The sequence below is a fragment of the Pangasianodon hypophthalmus genome, chromosome 16 (genome assembly GCF_027358585.1).
Source record: "Pangasianodon hypophthalmus isolate fPanHyp1 chromosome 16, fPanHyp1.pri, whole genome shotgun sequence".
Taxonomy (NCBI): domain Eukaryota; kingdom Metazoa; phylum Chordata; class Actinopteri; order Siluriformes; family Pangasiidae; genus Pangasianodon; species Pangasianodon hypophthalmus.
Window position 1 is genome coordinate 11,373,278 of NC_069725.1, and position 21,566 is coordinate 11,394,843.

The following is a 21,566-nucleotide window of genomic DNA, read 5'->3' on the forward strand; positions in this document are numbered from 1 at the left end:
AATTCATTTTGACCTTTAAAATAGGCCTAAATAATCTTACATGCCATAAGATATTTCTCTTGACCAGCTGCTCTGCCAATCAGTTGTTTATGAAAATGACATTATTAAAGGAATATCTTTATTATTATTATTATTATTATTATTATTAAAGAGAGATACTATAGTAATGCTTAGTTAGACACTATATAGTTTTTTCCCTTTGTCATGCATCTGTATATAAACACTTACGTGTATTTAATACCCCACTATCTAGTTGTACAAATTTCCACTGCTTTCACTGGTTTAGCTTTGATGTATCTCCTGAAGCTGGATAACCCAACCTGAGCACATCTCTCAGAGGCAGACCTACTGTTTCTGAAATATACTGTTCATGAGTGTACATTGGTTCTTTAATGTGCCATAAAATACTTTATTTAGACATAATCTTTAATGTATAAACAGATTTATATCTCCAAATGTTCCAACATTGGTTAATTTGATAAGGAAAACTGGACTGGTCATTGGGACCAATCTAGACTCCTTGGAATCAGTTTTGCAGGACTTATTTTTGTTGTTACATAGCATTTTATTCTTATCTTGATTTTATTTTTACTTGGTTTTTACTGCCATATGAGTACGATAATCTGCGTTTTCTGTGCATCATCTGTGTCCTTGTAATTTCTTGTTATTTTACTGCTACAACAAAACAAGGATCAATAAAGTACTCTATCAGTCACTTTATGAGATGACTGATAGATAGAGAACTAAATCAATAAATCAAGAACCCATATACTACATGCTGATTTTTATTTATTCAAGTCAACATTGTACAAAAATCCATTACAAGAGAACAATTCTCATACTCCTCTTCTTCGTCTTCCTCAGCATCTTCAGCAGAATCTGCTCCAACCTCCTCATAATCCTTCTCCAATGCAGCCATGTCCTCAGTGGCCTCAGAGAACTCTCCTTCTTCCATGCTCTCACCTACATACCAGTGAACAACGATGCCGCTTGGCATGCATCAGGTCAAACTTTTGTCCAAGCAACTCCAGGAACTCCAAGCATGCATCAGGTCAAACTTTTGATCCAAGCAACTGTCTTCTGCAATTGTTCTGGTGTTACTCAGTGCACATACAGCCCTCTGGACCTTGGCCAAATCTCCACCAGGAACTACAGTGGGTGGATTGTGCTTGCAAAGTTCAAAAATGGCCTTGTTGTCCACCATATAAGAGCAGTCAGAGTGCTAAAGAGTGGTGTGTGTGTTTAAGATAGAGTTGTAGGGCTTTACCACTGTGGTGGAAACCTCTGGAGCAGGATAAACTGAGACTCCAGCTTTGATTTTTTTTTGATGTAGTCAACAGATAAGCACTCCATGAACAGAGAGGTGAAACCAGATCCAGTCCCGCAATCAAAACTGTGGCATATCAGGAATCCCTGCAGACCTGTATACTGATCAGCCTACAGGGGGGGAATGACAGGCCATATGGTATTGAATGCACTCTAAAGTGAAAACGTTCTGTCTACCTCTCTAAAGCATTCTGTTTATCCCAGTGGGGGATTCCTTTAAAGGTTGTGAAAAAAAAAAAAAAACACACGCACGCATACACACATACACACACACACACACACAATTCAGAAAATTTGTTTCCTGTGTAATTAAATGTCAAAAATCACAATGGCCCATTAGGGTATAAATATTTTATGGATTTCTATTCAAGTCTCAGCTTTTATACTGTGTGAACATTATTGCAAAATTCAGACATAGAGGAAAACCTGTCAATACTAATCTAATTAGTATTGAGTCATTTAAACACCACAATCCGATTGCCTGATTCAGATTAAGACAATATTCTGATTCTCCAAATTCCGATTCCCATCCCTGGAATATGTCTGTGGAAATTTGTTGCATGTAAACACCTTATTCAGAAATCCACTGAAAGGAGATATATGCGCATGCTCAGTCTGCAAGGAATTGTGGGTGCTAACAGATGCTTAGCTGTAGTATTGGTATTTAGGAATGGCAACTCAGGCATACTTACAACAACCATGTATACAGGAATATTCTGATGCCTGTACGCATATCAAAATCGTATTCTGAATATGGCTGCAACCTGAATATAGACCTTACAGGTAATTTGAAGTGCATGTAAACGTAGCCAATGAAAGGATGATGAATTTTCTTCTTTCAAGAGAATCTAGAGAGTTGTGCATTATCATGACATAGGACAGGGCGACATTAAATAATGACATAGCCTTGACATGCTACAGCGTACTATCTAGCAAATATGAATAACTCATATTGCCAAGCTGTCATTGCTCAAGGACAGCTTGGCAGTGATGGAATTTGAACTCACAACCTTCTGATCAGTCATCCAATGTATTAATTACATAACATAAGCAATGTACCAGTGCTACTGATATTATGGTTTGCTGCATCTGATATTTTTTAACTGATACGAATTTAACTGATACGCATAACAGTGTATGAAAGGTGCATTAGGGTATACTTCCTGAATCTTCCTCCTAACTCCACCAGTCGCACCTTGCATTACATTGCAATGCAATGCATTGCTCCATTGGGCAACATCAAGAAAGGCAAACAAATCAATGGAAAACGTACGACGTATGCTTGTCAAACAGTAAAGTTTTTAAAAATTATTGGTCACTCAAAAGAGGTAATTAGTATTTCAACGGAATTTAAAATGTATGGGGTTGTGAATGAGGACTTTATAAAAATAAACACTTGTTGAACATCTGATATAAATTCTAGAGGGGCTATTGAGGAGCTGCCACTGTAATCATTAAAGTCTTAGTGGAAGTTGTCACTGTAATCATTAAATCCTCAGTGAAAACACCATCACAACTCACCATTTTTTGCACCCGATCAAGGACAGAGTCTACAATCTCTTTGCCAATGGTGTAACAGCCACAGGCATATATGTTAGCTGCATCCTCTTTGTCACTGATTAGATGCTATATCTGGGTGATAGAGTTGCTTATAATGTCCATTCTTGTTCTTATCTGTGAGCAAAAAGTTACAATAATCAATTAACCCCTACCATGTGACCTAAACATCACTTTCAGATAAGCGCTATAATTATCAGTACCAGAAATGTGAAACTTAAATATCCATTACTGAGAAAACTGGATCATTTAAAAAAAAAAAGGGTCTCAAAGGAAGCAGATTCATTAGCAGGTATTTTTCAACAACAGTTGGCTTCAGGTTTATGAAGATAGCTTGTGGAACCTCTTTCCCAGAACCAGTTTCACTGAAGAAAGTATCAATCAGAATCAGCCAAGCAGGTGCTGCCAGAAGTGATCATCCCTTCCAGCTGGATGCCATGCTCCAGACAATACAACTCCCAACAAGAGTTACCATCTAGAATTCCACTTGGCCAATGTGCACTGAGATACACTCCCTCTGTAGAACCAGGATATTGCAAACCAGCCAAAACCTGTGATGGTCATAATCCAAGTATAAAAATGAAAATGTAAATTTTAAAAAACCCTTTGTAGTGTTACTCTACCAGTTTATCCACTGTTGAGGTAAAGCCAAAAAGAAAAAGACATCTTTAAGCTGCAAAGTAACAGAACATGATAAATATCTAAGAAACCAACAAAAACGAACCTCTCAAAAAACAGCTACTGGACAGCGGCTATTTGGAAAACTAGCTTATGGTCTTATGCATGTTTGTGTTTACATGGCCATCCTGTCAATCATTTTAAGGACACTCCCCTTCACCCCTTCACTCCACACCCTGTTAACTTTCTAATACCCCAACTTAGTGCTCAAAAGAGCTTATTACAAAGAAAAAAAACAGCAACAGCTCTTGTGACCATTCTTATAAATCATTATGAGCTGGAGTTTGCGTGTTTACGATCGATTATATATCGATCAGCCATAACATTAAAACCACCTGCCTAATATTGTGTTGGTCCCCCTTGTGCTGCCAAAACAGCTCAGACTTGTCGAGGCATGGATTCCTCAAGACCTCTGAAGGTGTGCTGTGGTATCTGGCACCAAGATGTTAGCAGCAAATCCTTTAAATTCTGTTAGTTGCGAGGAGGGGCCTCCATGGATCGGACTTGTTTGTCCAGCACATCCCACAGATGCTTGATCGGATTGAGGTCTGGGGAATATGGAAGCCAAGTCAACACCTTGAACTCTTGAGGAACACCTGAGGAACAGCATATTCCTCAAATCATTCCTGAACAATTTTTGCGCATTATCCTTCTGAAAGAGGCCATTGCTGTTAGGGAATACAGTTGCCATGAAGAGGTGTACTTGATCTGTTTATGTAGCTGGTTTGTGTCAAAGTAACATCCACATGAATGCCAGGACCCAAGATTTCCCAGAACATTGCCCAGAGCATCAAACTGCCTCCGCTGACATGCCTTCTTCCCATAGCACATCCTGGTGCCATCTCTTCCCCAGGTAAGTGACACACACACACACACCTGGGCATCCAAATGATGTAAAAGAAAATGTGATTTCCTCAGACCAGGCCACCTTCTTCCATTGCTCCATGGTCCAGGTCTGATGCTCATGTGCCCAGTGTAGGCGCTTTGGAGTGGACAGAGGTCAGCATGGGCACTCTGACCGGTCTGCAGCTTCGCAGCCCCATACACAGCCAGTTGTGATGCACTGTGTGTTCTGACACCTTTCCATCATAGCCAGCATTAACTTTTTCAGCAATTTGTGCTACAGCAGCCCTTCTGTGGGATCAGATAAGGCGGACTAGCCTTCTCTCCCCACACACAGCAGTGAGCCTTGGGCGTCCATGACCCTGTCGCCGGTTCACCAGTTGTCCTTCCTTGGCCCACTTTTGGTAGGTACTAACCACTGCATAGAGGGAACATCCCACAAGACCTGCTGTTTTGGAGATGCTCTGACCCAGTCGTCATGTTCCCTGTGGCACGTTTTGTGTAGACACACCTAAAATCATAAAGTCAAAGACTCAATCATTTCATGTTAAGTTTTTAGTGGCATAAAGTTATTAAAAAGTTACATTTTAACCCTCTATCATGGTGCTTTTAAGGTACCTTAATCTGAAACATCAAATTTGGCCCTGACATTAGAGTCCTATCATGTCTGGCTGATCTATGATTACATACATTCAGTGCACTGGTGCAGAAACAATAATGTTGCCAAATAAATCAAATATGACACATTATAACTTTTTAAAACATCATTAGTTTAATAGATCAGGTCTGGTATGTGAAAGATTATTATTAGAGGCTTAATAATAAGTGATATAACAATGGCAATGGTTGAATATGAGTGTAAATGTATAGTGTAGATACTGTTAGAACACAGGGCAGGAATTAAATGGTTCATAATTTGTCTTAACAATTAATATGAAAGCAGGTCAGAATATATTTGTACCCTAAGTGTAAGTAATCGACCCAGACCCGTTTTGCAATACGGATCACAAACCGTATATACGTATATCATGGGAAAAACAAGTGCCGCGTACAGGTAAAATATCCTGCCACAATACTATCACTGCGAAACCTGGTGTGTGGGCGATTTATGCAAAAGTCGCAGAAACGGAAACGTGCAGTTTTCTCGACTTTACGGATAAACATGAAAGAAAATGCAAATCATTTCCCAAACACACATCAGCGTAAATCATGCCCAGCTCCCAAATGGCTTTCTATGATTCGTTTAGTGTCCTAATTTAGGGTGTAAAGGCCATTATCTGATACCGTATGGTATTACAGAGAAAAGCCACACATTCAGGATGTAACCCCTGCGAGCGGCTGAAGAGCACGTGACATGACGCGTCATCAACATGGCGACCCAGTGCTGAGACAGCAGCGTCTGTCGCTCCAATACAACCAGCGGCGACGTCGGCGGCCAGCTTCAGGTAGCGTCTGCTAGGGACACCTGCACTAAAGCAGGGCTTAGGCCGGCAATGACGGCCTGAACGAGGAAATAAACTCCGGAGCAAGAAATGAAAGAACAACAACCTGACTTCAGTAAACGGCACACTGAGACAGAAAGCGCGACGACGAAGAGCATGTTTGTGTCTCGGGCGCTGGAGAAAATCCTGTCGGATAAGGAGGTGAAGCGGAGCCAGCACAGCCAGCTGCGCAAGGCCTGTCAGGTGGCTCTGGGTGAGCTGTGTTTATATTTACACCACAAGTCTCACCTGCTACAACAGCTGTCCACAGAGCACTGACGACTTCTTTACGATAACACTTTAGTCAACACTTTATAAACCCACTTGTAGTTCAGCGCCTGTGTTTAAAGTGCTCAGGTTTTTACCAGGCCCTAATCATTTCCTCCTTTCCTTTAAAGACTCATTGCCTCATTTGGGAGCTGATTCCTGAATGTTTATCTGCCAAACGCTTCATTCAGTGTTGTTTCATTAGCTTACACAGCTAGCGCTGGCCCTGACATCACGATGCTGTCGCTTGCTGCTCTGCTAGCTGTACTAGCTAACAGGCTAACACCATCGGGCTCATCTAGATAGCGCTCAGAGATTTGTTTAGCTCTTTTTTATTTTTGCATTTGGTCCTCGTTTGTGTATTATCAGCGTATATCTTATCCTAATCGCTATTTAGCTGCTGGATAAATGGTGTTAGTGATTCCAGCGGAGTCTTACATGAACACGGATGTCAGCTGTTCGACCAATCATATGTGAATACGTACTGTTTGAGTGATCAGCTAGCCTTAGCCTGCTCAGATGAGTCAGTTTGCTCACATCACTAGTCTCATGTTGGCTCTTGTAACTTCAGCTTTGCTTCATTGATCAGTGAATGAAAGCTCTGTCATCGATCCCCTGACGACCTGTATACGTGTCTCTGAATCCCTCTGAGCATTATTAAAGGAAAACTCCACCCTGACACACATATTTCTCTAGATAGAAATATTTGTCATGTGCTTAGGGATTCAGATGCTGGTTTGCTGGTTGTTCTTGTATCTTTTTTGTTCCTGTGAGAAGTTAGCGGTCGTGTCCCTCTCTGATGTCACCGGGAGACGGTCAGGTTTTGCAGTTAGTGCTCCTCATTTTCCAGCAGCGCTCGATGTCATATTAATGAGAAATCCACTGTAGAAACAGTGGACACAGCAAACAATGGACTCAAATTTCCTGAATGCAATACAGCTATAGAAGACATTTGTGTTGAGCTACAGCAGAGACTCGGTTTAGATCTGTTTGAGCAGCGGAGGTGTAAGAGCTGGACAGAATAAAGTACTAAAGCACTGCTGCATCTGTCTCTTTAGGTAGAGATGAACCGTATTCTACTGTATTTAGGGCAGTGGAGGCTAAACAGTTAAGGCTCTGGGTTACTGGTCAGAAAGTCAGGGGTTCAAGCCCCAGCTCCTCCAAGCTGCCACTGTTGGGCCCTTAACCCTCTCTGCACCAGAGGCGCTGTATCATGGCTGCGCTCTGACCCCTGCTTCCTAACAAGCTGGATTATACAGAGTTTCACTGTGCTCTAATGCATATGTGACAAAGGCTGCTTCTTCTTCTTCTTCTTCTTCTTCTTCTTCTAAAAAAAAAAAAAAAAAAACAACTCGTGCCACTATCAGCATGTAGTTGAACAGCATTGTTGTTAGTGCAGGAAACTGTTAACCAAAGTCGAAATAGAAAGAAGTTTAAACCAAGAAAGAGAGAGTCAGCTTAGAATTTCATTATAAAATAAATCTTGGATGCCACTGAAGATCACATGTCAGTTCTAAAAAATTAATATGGAAGTTTCCAGCACTGACATGAACACACATGTGGCCCTGTACAGTAGCACAATTATTGATGGAATGAAATGGCAGCTATCTGCACTTCCTGAATGCTTTTTCAGGCGTGTCCGGGTGAACTTTAACAAAGTGGTTTGGCCACTTTTACCCCAGTCCTCAAGTGTATTATTGTTAGGGAGTTAACTGATACTCCTGAAGGTGTAGGATCGTGTGTCCTGATGACATTTCCCAACCTCTGATCTTTGTTCGGGAACTTCCTCAAAAAAAAAAAAAAAAAAGAAAGAAAAAAAAAAAAAAATCAATAACACAGTTCAAAATGCTCATGTGGGATTTGATCATTGAAATAGCTGATGTTGTTCAGTAATCACGTTAAATTTTTCATTACTGCATAACCTTGATAAACGGAGTGGTCTGTTGGTTCAGGCTAACGGCCACAGCAGAGCTGTTTGCACAGCAGTTTCCCGGATTTGTAGTGCACGACTTACCTTGCACATACAGTCCACCTATTCATTGGTGACTTTCCCTTAGCTCATCCAGAAACATGATATAAATATAAAGTGAGAGTTGTTGACTAAAATATTCTTGGTCAAATTATATTGCCTATTAATACTGACCTGAGAGAGGTTCTGTAGTTGTAATAGAACATATTTCTCTTAGATAGATTACGGTATAGTATTTTCCCAGATTTATACAGGATTTCATATCAACAAAAACAGTCAAGTATTCACATTATTTTTATTTATTCATTTTTCTTCAAGCTTATGGTGTCAGTATTGAAATATTACAATGGCACATAACTACTAGGGCCTTCGTGGTGCACCTGTGAAAAGCTACCAAATGTGTAACTATGGTTTAGTCAGTGATAGAAAATGTTAGCATCGTTCCTGAACACTATATCATCATAATAATAAGAATAATAATCATATTGTTATACTGTTTTTTTTTTCTTAATAAAGGGGTTCCATGCCTCTTCAGTTTTGGCACTAGTGATCCATTTTACTCCAAAATTACTCAGATTTTACTTGAATTTCTCAAACCATTATAGCTGATGATTATTACCGTTTACCGTATTACGAGATATCAGTTTACATCAGCCGCAAGGCTTTGCTCAGTCTTATGAAATGAAGTGTTGCTTAAGTTAAGCATGCTGTTGCATGTAGATATTTGTATGATAATGACTAAGAATACAAAAACCACAGTGCACTGCTCCAGACTGAGCCATTTACTAGATTTTGCACAGTTTTCGGCTCATTAAAGGCTTTGCTGATGCCTGGTGAATGAAGTGTGTGTGTGCACAGGGAACACAATTTTCTTCAGAAACTTTATAAACTTAAGAGACTTCAGCGCTTATGAAATCAGTTTTGGAAGTTTAGCCTAAACTGGTGTTTTCCAGTGTTATCCTGCTGTCTCCCAGAAACAATCTCAAAAAACACTACCTTATATTAACAGTGTGCTCGGTTTGTGCTGCGTCTTATTCTGCTGATAGAAATATAGTTTTTCTTAGACCTATATATAATGTGACTATCATTGCCTGCTACCTTATTTGCATATCATTGCATATCACAGTATTTTGTTTTCCTTGTGGTCGTGTTAGTGGCCATTTCTCTGCTTCATCATGCTGATCTAGCTGCTTTCTTTATTTGGCAGTTGGGTGGTTCTTGCTCAGCCTCAGATTAATGCAAATTCAAATCAGGAGCTTAAAAGAACGCCTAAACTTGCATTTACACATGTTCATTTGCATAGACCTGAAATCCAAGTGAGGGAGTGAAATGGAACATAATGTATAAGGAATAAATCACTTCCGGGTGTGCCGTTATAAGAAAATAATCAATGAATGGGTGGTGATTATCCTATATCAGCATGTCCTGAAGTGTTTTATTCCTCATATACCACAATAATTTGCCAATGATTGCATTTTTTTCAGTTAAGGACAACATATCTGTTTATAGTTACATTTCAGTACATCTGTGAACAAAGTTAAGTCCTGTTATCACTTGCATTATAGCAGCTATAAACAGTCATTCCCTCACTTTCTTTTGAAGTTAATAAAAAAAAATGCATTTTGTTACTGAGAAACTGCAAAGCACAACATCCACCATCTGTATACTTTCATGTGGCGGAAATCTGAAAGGAGCAGTTTTACCTCTGACCATTCCAAAGTGCTGACACTGGAGACTACTTCCATAAAATGTTAAACAAACTGACAAAATCTCCTTACAGAAACTTTACTATATCATTATATCCTTTCTTTGGATACATCAAATAACAATACATCTTTTTAATCCGTTTGTTAGTAGGCTTAGTGTCAACCAGTCAAGTCATTGTGAATGAGTTGTTACCATAGAAAGGATAATGCATTAGAATAGACCTGTGATTTTTCTTGCAGCTATCACTATTGCCAGAGGTGCCTTAATAGGAAAATTAAACTGTGCTATGAAAGCACATAGTGGTTAAAGGTCCCAACATTGACCACCAATTGACCAGAAAGAAGTGTAGGAAAGTTGTAGGAAGAATGGAGAGAGTCACAACTGAACATCAGGCTTGGTGAACTATAAACAGCAGTCATGAAGCAGACACTCAAACTTAATAATACATCATCTGACACCTAGAAGACTGCAGTAGATTACTTAATAATATATGTAACCACAAGCAGCATTGTGGGTCATCAGTGGCAGCACAGAAAAAGAGAACATAGCCAAATATATACATGTATGCATCCTTTCCCAGTCCTTAAGAGGAAGGAAGCGCAATTGCGCTTGAATTTAGATGTATGATATTGTAGAATGATACTTTGTGTGTTGTACTCAGTAATAGTTCCACTTACTTGTTCGCATGTTTTTTCTCTCTATTTTTCAGAGGAGATCAAGCTTGAGCTGGAAAACCAGAAGTGAGTCCATCATCGTCTCTACTCTCACTATTCCTTCGCATGCCTTTTAGCTAAAGTGATGTACAAGTGGAGCATTACTTAAAACACCTGTGTGTGGATTTCTGGAGCATATGATCTAGTCTGGAGTAGGGATGCATTAATACCAATGCTGGTATCAAGTATCAGTCTGATACCATGCTCACTTACTCATACTCGTAAAAATGTTCTGATACCATACGGTACTATGTGACGTATGTCTACTGAACAGAAGATATGAAATGAATGTGATCTGGAGATGTTTGACGATTAAAGATCGAAACAAAGCAGACTGCAAACTGTGCTCTGCAAAAATATTAAGAGGAGGAACTACATCATCTTTGTACATTACCAGTAGTTGTAGTAGTAATAATAATAATAATAGGTTTTATTTATATAGCGCCTTTCTCAAACCCATGGTCGCTTTACATCAGGATGATGATAAACAATTCTTAAGTAACACATACAACAATTTAATTCAATTCAGTTAACAGAACGGGGTGAAGAATGAAGTGAAGGAATGTATTATGTGAAAGTGGCTAGAGGTACTCATTTACAGTCAGGCAGTTATAGCATTGAGTGACGAGAGGAAGGAGGAAATGGAGGAGATTTCTCGGAGGCTTTGTGGAAGTGAATTCCGTAACACGGGTGCAACAACACTGAAGGACGTGTCGCCTGTGGAGGAAAGTCTGAATCTAGGGATTGTGAGTAAGCTGGAGCCAGATGACCTTAACACGAGGGGTATAAGGAAGTGACAGTTCAGTCAAATATCCTGGGGCATTAGCCATGTAAGGCTTTGTAGGTGAGGAGGAGGGTTTTGTATTAAATACGGTAGGTGATGGGTAACCAGTGCAACTTGAAGAGAGTGGGAGAAATGTGAGCGGAATGTTTCGTGTGAGTGACTCTAGCAGTCGAATTCTGGATATACAGTAAAGAGAGCGTTGCAGTAGGCTAGAAGGGAAGCAGTAAAGGCGTGGACTAGAGTTTAAGCATCTTTAAAGGAGAGTGACGTGCTGGTGTTTAGACAGTGTCTTTAATCGAGAGAGTGAGGGTGGCTGACCTGACTGTGCAGAGCAGTATAAGTGAGCACAAAGTTCACGCGCTCAAAGATTATCGCGAGCATGGATCAGTAAATGAGCATGCAGAGGAACTTTCGTGCATGTGAGCACTTCAGTTCTGCGAGCACTGAGACACACAGTCATTCTTTCCCCTCACTCTCCAGTGTCTACATTTAGCTCAAGTGTCAAGGTGCAATTCATGACACCTCGCGTTCATTTTTAATGCTTTGTGCACTCAGGTCAGGTGCCCTGTCACGCTCTCTATCAGAGATACTGTTTAAATGCCATAACCTCTTATACTCACTACAAGGAGTTCATCACCAGGAGCACACCAGCAAACATAAACACAGCTTAATGAAATGTTCTGTAATTCCCCGATTGCGTAATACTAAGTGGGATACTCATTTATGTATCAGTATTGGTACTGATGAGTACCAAAGAGCTCATGAAAAATGGTATTGATGCATCCCTACTCTTGAGGCACAGTGGTTGACTGTACATTTGTTTGTGTTATGGAGAGTTTATACAGCTGCAGCTGAAATTGTAAACTAATGAGGAAGTGCTTCGGGCTCCACTCACAAAGCCATTAATTGTCATTGTTATTTTTATTTATGTTGGGAGTTAGAGTGCAAAGCATTATTCATTTAACTATTCTTTTGATGTTTAACTCTATCAGGGTTGGTACCGTGGTTCCTCCCAAAGCTAATTACATCGAAGCTGACAAGTATGTGTTACCTTTCGAGCTGGCATGTCAGTCAAAGTCTCCACGCATTGTCAGTACGTCATTGGACTGCTTACAGGTATTGTATATTCTCATACCTAGCTCAGTAATCTATCTCATATTACACACTGGTTTATAATAATTGCAAATGTGATGCCTTCAGATTGTCATGTTGCTCTTAAACAGGCTTTTTTTGTGGAATATAACTAACCCTGGACTTCCTGTTCCCTGTAGAAACTTATTGCTTATGGCCATATCACGGGTAACGCACCGGACAGCGGTGCACCAGGGAAACGGCTGATCGACCGACTGGTCGAGACGATCTGCAACTGTTTTCAGGGTCCACAGACTGACGAAGGAGTGCAGCTCCAGATTATCAAAGTGAGAGCTCCCTATGATTTTATTGATTTTAATTTTTAATTGCTTGCCAGATGGATAGCAGGAGATGATCCTGTAAAGGTCACCAGTGTGATGCACAGCGTGCTTGCAGAATAAACACAAAAGTAGGAACTAAATAATGTCACTCTACATTTTATAATCCCTTTCGGTTAGACATCTCAAAGATCATACCAGGTTTTGTAGCATAGCTAAGGCAGGTTAAATCACTATTACAGTCTCTACTGATTTCTGCACAGTTCATTACATTAGAAAAGGTCATAATTAGCAGCCATGACTTTGGTGTTGCTTGTGGATCACACTTTTTGTCAATAAAATTAAAGGTGTAGTGAAGAAGTTTGCAAAAACTTTTCCAAAAAAGCCGTTTTGAAAGCCATAATTCAAACAAATGCAGCCCGTGTTCAAGTCACACCCCCAGAACATATGCTTTTTCAGCGTTAAAACCTGAACACTAGTGCATGAGGGGAGCTTTCCGAAGTAATGGACAGTAAAGATACATTTTTTTGGTCCTTTTTTGGTTAGATGTTGGTACATTATTTATTTACAACTGCCATGATATCTGATGTGCCATAATATCTGATAAAATATGACGTAGTACTAAATATAATACACAAAATGTTCTAACTAACCTCACCTTTAAATTGCTATAGATGCTGAAGCAATTGTTGGTACATTTTTACAAGTTTCTGGTTTCATCATGGCTGTTATTGTTTGGTTTCTCAGGCTCTCCTGACTGCAGTCACATCTCCTCACATAGAGATTCATGAGGGGACAATTCTGCTGACCGTGCGCACCTGCTACAACATCTACCTGGCCAGCCGCAACCTAATCAACCAGACCACAGCCAAGGCCACGCTAACTCAGATGCTCAACGTCATTTTTTCACGCATGGAGAACCAAGCAGTCAGTATAAACACTTTCACTGAGCTGACTGATTAAGTAAGGAATAAAACACTTAAGGCATTTTAATATTAGAAAATAAACAGTGATGTGGTGGTGTGATGCGGCCTCACGACCAAATCAGATTAGAGAATTCAACAGCTCTGTAGTATAATACTCTTTGATGTCTCTTTTTGTGATTTAAAAAAATTTTTTTTTTTAATAATGAGTCAGTCAGTTTTGTCAAAACTTGTTAGGTTCCCTGTTATAATTGCATGCATGTTGTAGGCACTTGAGGCCCAGGAAGCAGAGAAAGAGAGGCAGCGGCTTCAGGTCCCGAATCCTGTCCCAAGCTCCCGAAACCCTTCACCTACACCAGGAGTGTGCGCGTCCCCACAGAATGGGCCTCCAGAACCCTCTCTGAGCCCTCCTGAACTCACATCCACACCCCCTACTCCTCAGAACTCCTCCTTGAACGGACAGTCAGAGGGACCAACAGCAGATGAGGAACCGGCTGCACCAGAACAGAGTTCAACCAAAAGTTCACAACCAGGTGCCTTTTTTTTGTCATGCTAACTGAAAGCACTGAATATACATCAGCTGTTGTATATGTGATATACATATTTATTTATTTTGGTTGGTTATATTTTATTTATGTATTGGTCCAGAACTGCAGGAGTCAGATCCTTCTGTGCCCAAGCCACTGGAAGAGAGGGTTGCTGAGGGAGAAGAGGGTCATCTGGAGGCTGAGACAGAGCAAGCCTCAGAGGTTCAGGAGGAGGCAGAGCCAGACAGTGGCCTGGGAGAGAGCTCTGTGGAGGGAGGTGAGGGGAAATCCAGTGCAAACACTCATTTTACCAAATGTGCTGATGAAAATTTTCCATATCACAATAATTACGTAATGTTTTATTCATTGTTCTGCCCCTGCCACTAAGTGGTGATTATATTTTTGGGTTGTCCATACATCCCTGCATCTATCCGAGACTCTCGTTAGCGCGTTATCTCAAGAACGAGTTGTTCAATGTTTGTAGGATTTATATGGAAGTATCATTGTGACCAGCAGATGAACTGATTAGATTTTGAATGGATCCAAACAGGGCCAAGGTCCAAGGTCTGAAATAGTTTTTCTTCAATAGCTTCTTCCCTGTTTGAAGTATATTTTAAGGGTATTTCAGGCACACAATTAGTAACAAGAAGGATTAGACTTCTCGGTGGCAGAGGCATATTTGTCAACGTCGTTCGTCTTGTTCCACTTGTTCTGCTTTATTATTGTAGTTGGACTGGGCAAAGAAAATTCATTAGCTAGCCCATTCATCCAATCCTATACTTTGGTTCCCTGAAAACTTTACTTTAAACTCTCTGTACTAACAAAAAAAGTCATTTGTGTGCCATATATCAGTGCTTCTCAAGCATTTTGTGTCCAGTGACAACTTTAAGTATAAAATAAATTTCACGGTCCCTAAACATATTCCAGCTACTCACATATTAGGCATATTTAAATGTATGCAATAAAATATTTTGGTTATTTATTAGAGCCATGAAGCATTTTCCTAAAATTTCCACCCATACAATACATAAGGTCCAAATTGACATTTTTTATAAGCCTACTTAGATTCATTCACTTTAAGTGAACAGTGAAACAAAACTAAATAAATATACTTTTTTTTTTAATAATAATGGATTGTGCTTTTCCAGTTTTACAGTAACAAACTGTAAAAAAAAAAAAAAAAAAACTGGCTGTGCATCGTAATCATAGACCCCACTTTGAGAACCATGACTTCAGTGTTTTTATCATGCTGTGTACATGGCATTTCAGGCCCATATGTGATCTTTTATTAGTTCTACTGTTTCTGCTTCAGTAGGTTTGGACCAACATTCTGACTCCGAGTCCAAAGTGACACCCCCTATGGCCAGGACAGACGCTCAGCAAATGAATGGTGTTGTGGATGACCAAACCTCTGTGTCATCAGATATTCTGGTATGTTACAAATACAGGTATCACTTATTTGGTTATGTTTATTTTCCTGTATCTCTTAGCTTGACCCTTAAGTGTCGGACATTTGCTTGTTTATTATTGTTCAGTAATACTTGTGTTCTCTTGTGGCTTCTAGTCAAGGTGACATTTTGTCTACATGTTATCTTGTTTTTCACTAAGTCTTCTTGCTGGTACTCAGCTCTTGAAAGATTTCTGAATGCAGTGTATTAAGGGGATAACAGTTGCCAGGATACGACCTTTCTTCACTGAAAAACTTTTGTGCTTTTGTAATTTTCCACGCAGAAAAGCTGCATGCAAGAAACTTGCTGCAAAATTGCTGCATTTAAACAAAATGTCCACCTTAATATACAGTACCTGAGGGCTCTACCCTATTTGCAATCCACAGACAAGGATTTCGACATGTTGCTCTGTACTGGGAAAAGACCAGAAAACCTGTTTGCCTGAAACTTACTTATAATCAAAGTGCAAGGGCAGTTGTTGGGGCAGTTTTTTTTTTTTTAGAATATTTGACAATATAATGTGAAGTACAGCCCTTAATAGAAAATGTAGCACTGCATTTGTGTCTACAGTAGCAAAACCTGTCCACAAATTCTTCCCTCTGAAAAAGAAGTCCCATCACTGAAACAAAATATATTAATGAAAGATTTATGAATGTGTTCTACAAACAATATTTTGCATAAATGTTTATTGACTGCCCCAATAACTGTTTGACTTTCATTATACGCTTTGAGTAAATTGGTTTTCAGTAAAGGGATGCGTTACAAATTACTGTCTTTGATAATTGCAGATCTGTTATGGAAGATTCAAATTAGTTTGATAAAATGCTGTTTAAACCAGGGCATGAAAAATCCAGAGGACTTCAATCATAATGGAATCACATAGTCAGCATAGTCTTGGAAACTCTGTCAAGGAACACCCTAAGCAACAAAGGTGTATGCTCACTGGCATCACAGGCTTTGTAGCTTCTAAAACATCTCTAGGTAGAGCTTATAGTAGATGTAAGGGCTCTTTGACCTACTGTGTGATATCAGGCATTCCTCAGACAAACAGCAAATAAGCCACAATACCCTTTTATTTTAAACATCTCTATAAGGCTTACTTTTTAAAATTTATATCCATTTCTATAGGTTTTTACAATGGCCGTGAGTTTTAAATTAGGAATTGCATTATAATAATGTTTTTAATTGTAAAGGAGCCATTTTTACTGATATAGAATTGGAAATAATGTCTGTGGTGTGTATGCCATGTGTGTGCAGGAGACAGAGGTGATGCAGAGCATGCAGACAGCTGCCCGCTTCTCACACATCCTTCAGAAAGACGCCTTCCTGGTTTTCCGTTCCCTTTGCAAACTCTCCATGAAGCCATTGGCTGATGGTCCACCAGACCCCAAGTGAGACATTAAATCCTTTTACTCTTTCCTCCATATGTGCCTACGGGCCAATAGTTTACGACAAATACCTGGCCTTCCAGAAGATGTGTCTGCAGAGAAATAAATGCACTTTGTATGTGATGAAATACTGGCATGGTTGTATAAACTAGCAGTTTAATGGGTTATTTTTAACAATAATTAAATTTCATATTATGTCTTAGATTATGAGTTAGTGACTAACAATTCCAGTTTCGCATGTTAGACTGAGAGTTGTTACGAAATATGTGCATGAAGTTACACGCCTGAAGTGAAGCTGGAGTTTTCACAGTTCTTGGAGGTTGGAGGTGCATTTCAGCTCCATGACTAGATTAGAAAATCAGATGGAGTCAGACAGTGTCGCTGATTAAAAATGGCTCAGTATACCATTAATCGTAAACTTATTGTCCTACACATAAATGTTAAGAGCACAGCACATGGGTGGTTGTCTTGCTAGAAAACCTATTTCTCTATACATCATGAACAATCACTGAAACAACTCAGTTTACCTTTTTCTCACTGGGCATTTCTGGACAAAATTATTTAAAAGGCTAGTTTACATCCAGGCAAGTGTAAATGAGCTTAGATGCAGAATGTAGTGCATCCAGATAGGTTCTCTTAGATCTTATCACTGCTTTTTACACAGTTGATCAAAGCATGCTATTCTGCTAGCTGCTACAGTTATTTGGCCTCTGGCAAAGGGTTGGATTGCTTTAGATCCTATTTAAAATATTGGGAATACTATGTTGCACTGGGCACTTGTATTTTGAAGCCTTAAACACCTGCTGTCAGCTTTCTGCTTTACTACATGACACTTTAGTACATAACTTGCATGTGTCTTATAATTTAAACCAAAGGGGAAAAAAAAACTTTCTTATTCGAACCAATGCACAAAAGAAAGCTCTGTCTTGTCTTCCGGTCTCTGAAGGCCAAAAACTGTGCCAAGAACCTATTAATCATTTTTGATAATGACCTCGCCTTGTAATTTCTGCAGTATCTGCAGAACAGCATACTATCACCTTTGTAATGTCTCTAAGGTCGGGAAATGAATACGCGCTTTTGTGATTATACACTGGAAGTTCTGCAATGCCCTCTTCTCTGGCCTACCTAAGAGCTGAATCACTCTCTACTGGCCATCCAAACTAAAGGGGGAGTTAGCTTTTTGTGAGACAGCATGCATTTGGTGCTTTGTGAAAGTTGCTTCTCACAGTCCCAAAAAGTGGAAGCTAAAGCAGCTAAATATATATATATATATATATATATATATATATATATATATATATATATATATATATATATATATATAGTGGTGACATTGTTCTCTGTCTTCTTTTAGGTCTCATGAGCTACGCTCTAAGGTGGTCTCGCTCCAGTTGCTGCTGTCAGTGCTTCAGGGTGCCGGCCCCGTGTTTCGCACACACGAGATGTTTGTGAATGCTATCAAGCAATACTTGTGTGTGGCACTGTCTAAGAACGGAGTTTCCTCTGTGCCTGAAGTGTTTGAACTCTCTCTAGCCATCTTCCTCACCCTGCTTTCCCACTTTAAAGTGCACCTTAAGATGCAGATTGAGGTAAGACAAGAATATAGGAAGACGCAATTAACTGATTGTATCTGCAGAATTGGATACAGTTGAATACAGTTGAAACTTTATCGGTTCTCTTTGGCTTTTCTCAGGTGTTCTTCAGAGAGATTTTCCTGACTATTCTGGAAACATCTACCAGCTCTTTTGAGCACAAATGGATGGTCATCCAGACCCTGACTCGCATTTGTGCAGGTACTCATGCTTCTGCTTTGCCTATGACCTGTTTCCATTAGTTATGGAAAAATACTCAATATTCATTATGCCAGCATGTCAAGGCCTAATTATGAAAGAGTTCAGTTTCTCCTCTTCTCTCTCAGATGCCCAATGTGTAGTGGATATCTACGTGAACTATGACTGTGACCTAAATGCAGCAAATATCTTCGAGAGGCTGGTGAACGATCTGTCAAAAATTGCTCAGGGTCGGAGTGGACAGGAGCTGGGAATGACTCCACTGCAGGTATTCCCTTATCTATGTCCCACTGTTTTATTGCTGCACTCTGAGAAACAGCTAACTTTAAAGGTTTTAGTTGAGCTAGCATGTACACTATCAGTCTACTTAAGTGTGAGTCAATCTGTGGAAAGCCCATTGGATGTCACTGTGGCTAAAGTCTGGAAAACATCTAAAAGAAACGACAAAAAATTGGGGTTTGGCCAAAAATGGGGTTTTCTGCTGATAGCATGACATGCTAGTGTTCTTATTTTCTTGCTTGCTGCACTGCAAGCTACTAAGAAAACTAGCCAACACTGAAACATCTTGTGACATTTGCATTTTATTGTGTGGCTACTTTATTAGACAAAATAAAATGTAATTAATTATTTAAAAAAAAAAAAACATGCTTTTTACGGGGCAAGCCATGGCAAAGAGATTTTGGTTACTTACTTATAAACCATTCTTATGAAGGAGTTAATAGTACTTTACTTAACATCATGATCATCATTATCCAAAAAAGGGGGAAAGGGATTGTAGCGTTTTGTCATACTATGCCACTACTTGGCGAAAAAGTAGTTTGTTACTGGAGAAGTTACATTATTTTGAAAATAGCTCTACGATTGCCACACTTAAAATGTAGTTAAGCCAGTGGCGTCATTACCTGTAGCTAGCTACTCCCAAAGACTGGTCGCTAAAATGAATCAATTCAGTGTGAAGTCAGATACTGGCTGTCAAAATGCCTGTAATGGTCCTGCATCGCAGTGGGAATGGAATCTTTATATGCAATTTTTTTTTATATGCAAATTTGCTTTTTCATTCTCCTTTTTTCACCTGTGGTTGTAATATATGCCAAAGAGAAGCAGGAAAGCCTTTATGTGAAACTTCTTCATGTGAATGGCTTTTTCCCTCAAGGCAGCCTAAAATATTCTATTGATGTTTTATGGGCAGGTACAATACAGACATGTTAGTTGGAGATTAGTTGCAACATTGCTTAAAGCTAGTGTCAGTAAGTTTTTGGTTTGTTTTGCAGGAGCTGAGTTTACGTAAGAAAGGCTTGGAATGCCTGGTGTCTATTCTGAAATGCATGGTGGAGTGGAGCAAAGACCTGTACGTCAACCCTAACCTACAGACCAATCTAGGTCAGAAGACATCCTTTGTAGGATATTTAAGGACTTTCCTCTTGCCATATTGGTTCTGCAAGGTGGTTTAGATCACCTTCAGTGCTTCAAATGTCTGCAGTTCTGTGTCTCATTTTTTGACTCCGTTGACTCCGTGTTCTGGTGTATGTATAGGTCAGGAACATCAGGCTGAAGGAGAGGGAGTAGAAGCAAAACTCCCTGAACACTTGTCCTCTCGCAGAGACAGTGTCAGCTCTCAGGACTCGGCTGTGTCGTCCAGTGTTCAGGCTTCCCAGCCTGACCATCCTGAACAGTATGAGGTTATCAAACAGCAGAAAGAGATTATCGAGCATGGCATTGAGCTGTAAGTCTCTGTTTTTTTCTTTCATTCTTTTTTATCTTCGTTCGAACTGTAATGTCTTTATTTCCACCGTGTATTCTGGCTAGATTTAATAAAAAGCCCAAGAGGGGTGTGCAATACCTGCAGGAGCAAGGCATGTTGGGACCCTCTGCGGAGGATATCGCTCAGTTCCTGCACCAGGAGGAGAGACTCGATACAGTAGGTGTATTTATTTTCTATTTGCTGCCTTTGCTGTGCTTAAATCTATAATGTTCTCAACTCGTCTTTTGCTTCCTTTGTAAGACTCAGGTTGGGGAGTTCCTCGGTGAGAACGCCAAGTTCAATAAGGAGGTGATGTACTGCTACGTGGACCAACTGGACTTCTGTGGCAAGGACTTTGTGTCGGCATTGCGCACGTTCCTTGAAGGCTTCAGGTTGCCTGGGGAGGCGCAGAAAATCGATCGGCTCATGGAGAAGTTTGCAGCACGCTATCTGGAGTGCAATCAGGGGTGAGGGGTTAACAGAGTCCACCATGAATAGAGCAAGTCTACACACCCAGCAGCCCACAGATTAAATCTGACCTATAGATTAATATTTACTATTTAATTGTTTAGGAAAGCTACTGTGAAGACTTGTATAGTCAGGAAGACACAAAAGAAACAAAACTGCAGTTTTTATTTATGTAATAACAAGACAATTGTAATGTAATAACGTGGCATCATCTATTGTTTTTTTTTTTTTTTTTTTAATTGATTCCTTTATTGACTAAGTTTTCTGCCTCGTATCTATCCAGATTTTTCCCATTTTGTCCACTTGTTTGTGAAGGTTGTTCTCTTTGCACTGACCTTCAGCTGTTTGTTTCCAGGCAGACTCTGTTCGCTAGTGCTGACACGGCCTATGTGCTGGCGTACTCCATCATCATGTTAACCACTGATCTGCACAGCCCACAGGTGAGTTTAAAACCCTCTTAAAGACGCCAGGCTCTGGGATTAGTTTGAGGACTGTTTCATCTTACCTTTATTCTGATAAGCCTGTTTTTATTTATTTATTTTCTTTA

At 39.8% G+C, this 21,566-nt stretch overlaps 1 protein-coding gene and 1 long non-coding RNA gene across 3 annotated transcripts in view; one reads left to right on the top strand and one right to left on the bottom strand.

Annotated features, from left to right (window-relative positions):
* Window positions 1–1,351: 1,351 nt before the first annotated feature.
* Window positions 1,352–6,593, bottom strand: LOC128320621 (uncharacterized). Its single transcript, XR_008304188.1, has 2 exons — window positions 6,363–6,593; window positions 1,352–4,915 (listed from the first exon to the last, which is right to left on the bottom strand). It is a non-coding gene; the product is annotated as an uncharacterized LOC128320621 (long non-coding RNA).
* The window catches only part of arfgef2 (ADP-ribosylation factor guanine nucleotide-exchange factor 2 (brefeldin A-inhibited)), a 31,669-nt gene continuing 15,834 nt past the window's right edge, over window positions 5,732–21,566 (top strand). The window contains exons 1-17 of one of the 2 annotated variants that reach the window (XM_026920980.3): window positions 5,732–6,099; window positions 10,538–10,568; window positions 12,318–12,441; window positions 12,597–12,743; window positions 13,482–13,661; window positions 13,926–14,190; window positions 14,306–14,461; window positions 15,497–15,615; window positions 16,890–17,023; window positions 18,375–18,609; window positions 18,714–18,813; window positions 18,939–19,078; window positions 20,082–20,190; window positions 20,344–20,533; window positions 20,617–20,728; window positions 20,813–21,018; window positions 21,375–21,459. In XM_026920980.3, coding sequence (XP_026776781.2) covers window positions 5,937–6,099; window positions 10,538–10,568; window positions 12,318–12,441; window positions 12,597–12,743; window positions 13,482–13,661; window positions 13,926–14,190; window positions 14,306–14,461; window positions 15,497–15,615; window positions 16,890–17,023; window positions 18,375–18,609; window positions 18,714–18,813; window positions 18,939–19,078; window positions 20,082–20,190; window positions 20,344–20,533; window positions 20,617–20,728; window positions 20,813–21,018; window positions 21,375–21,459 — 2,496 coding nt within the window. In that variant the 5' untranslated portion in view covers window positions 5,732–5,936. The remainder of the gene's footprint in view (window positions 6,100–10,537; window positions 10,569–12,317; window positions 12,442–12,596; window positions 12,744–13,481; window positions 13,662–13,925; window positions 14,191–14,305; window positions 14,462–15,496; window positions 15,616–16,889; window positions 17,024–18,374; window positions 18,610–18,713; window positions 18,814–18,938; window positions 19,079–20,081; window positions 20,191–20,343; window positions 20,534–20,616; window positions 20,729–20,812; window positions 21,019–21,374; window positions 21,460–21,566) is intronic. The other variant, XM_026920981.3, reaches the window with a different exon arrangement.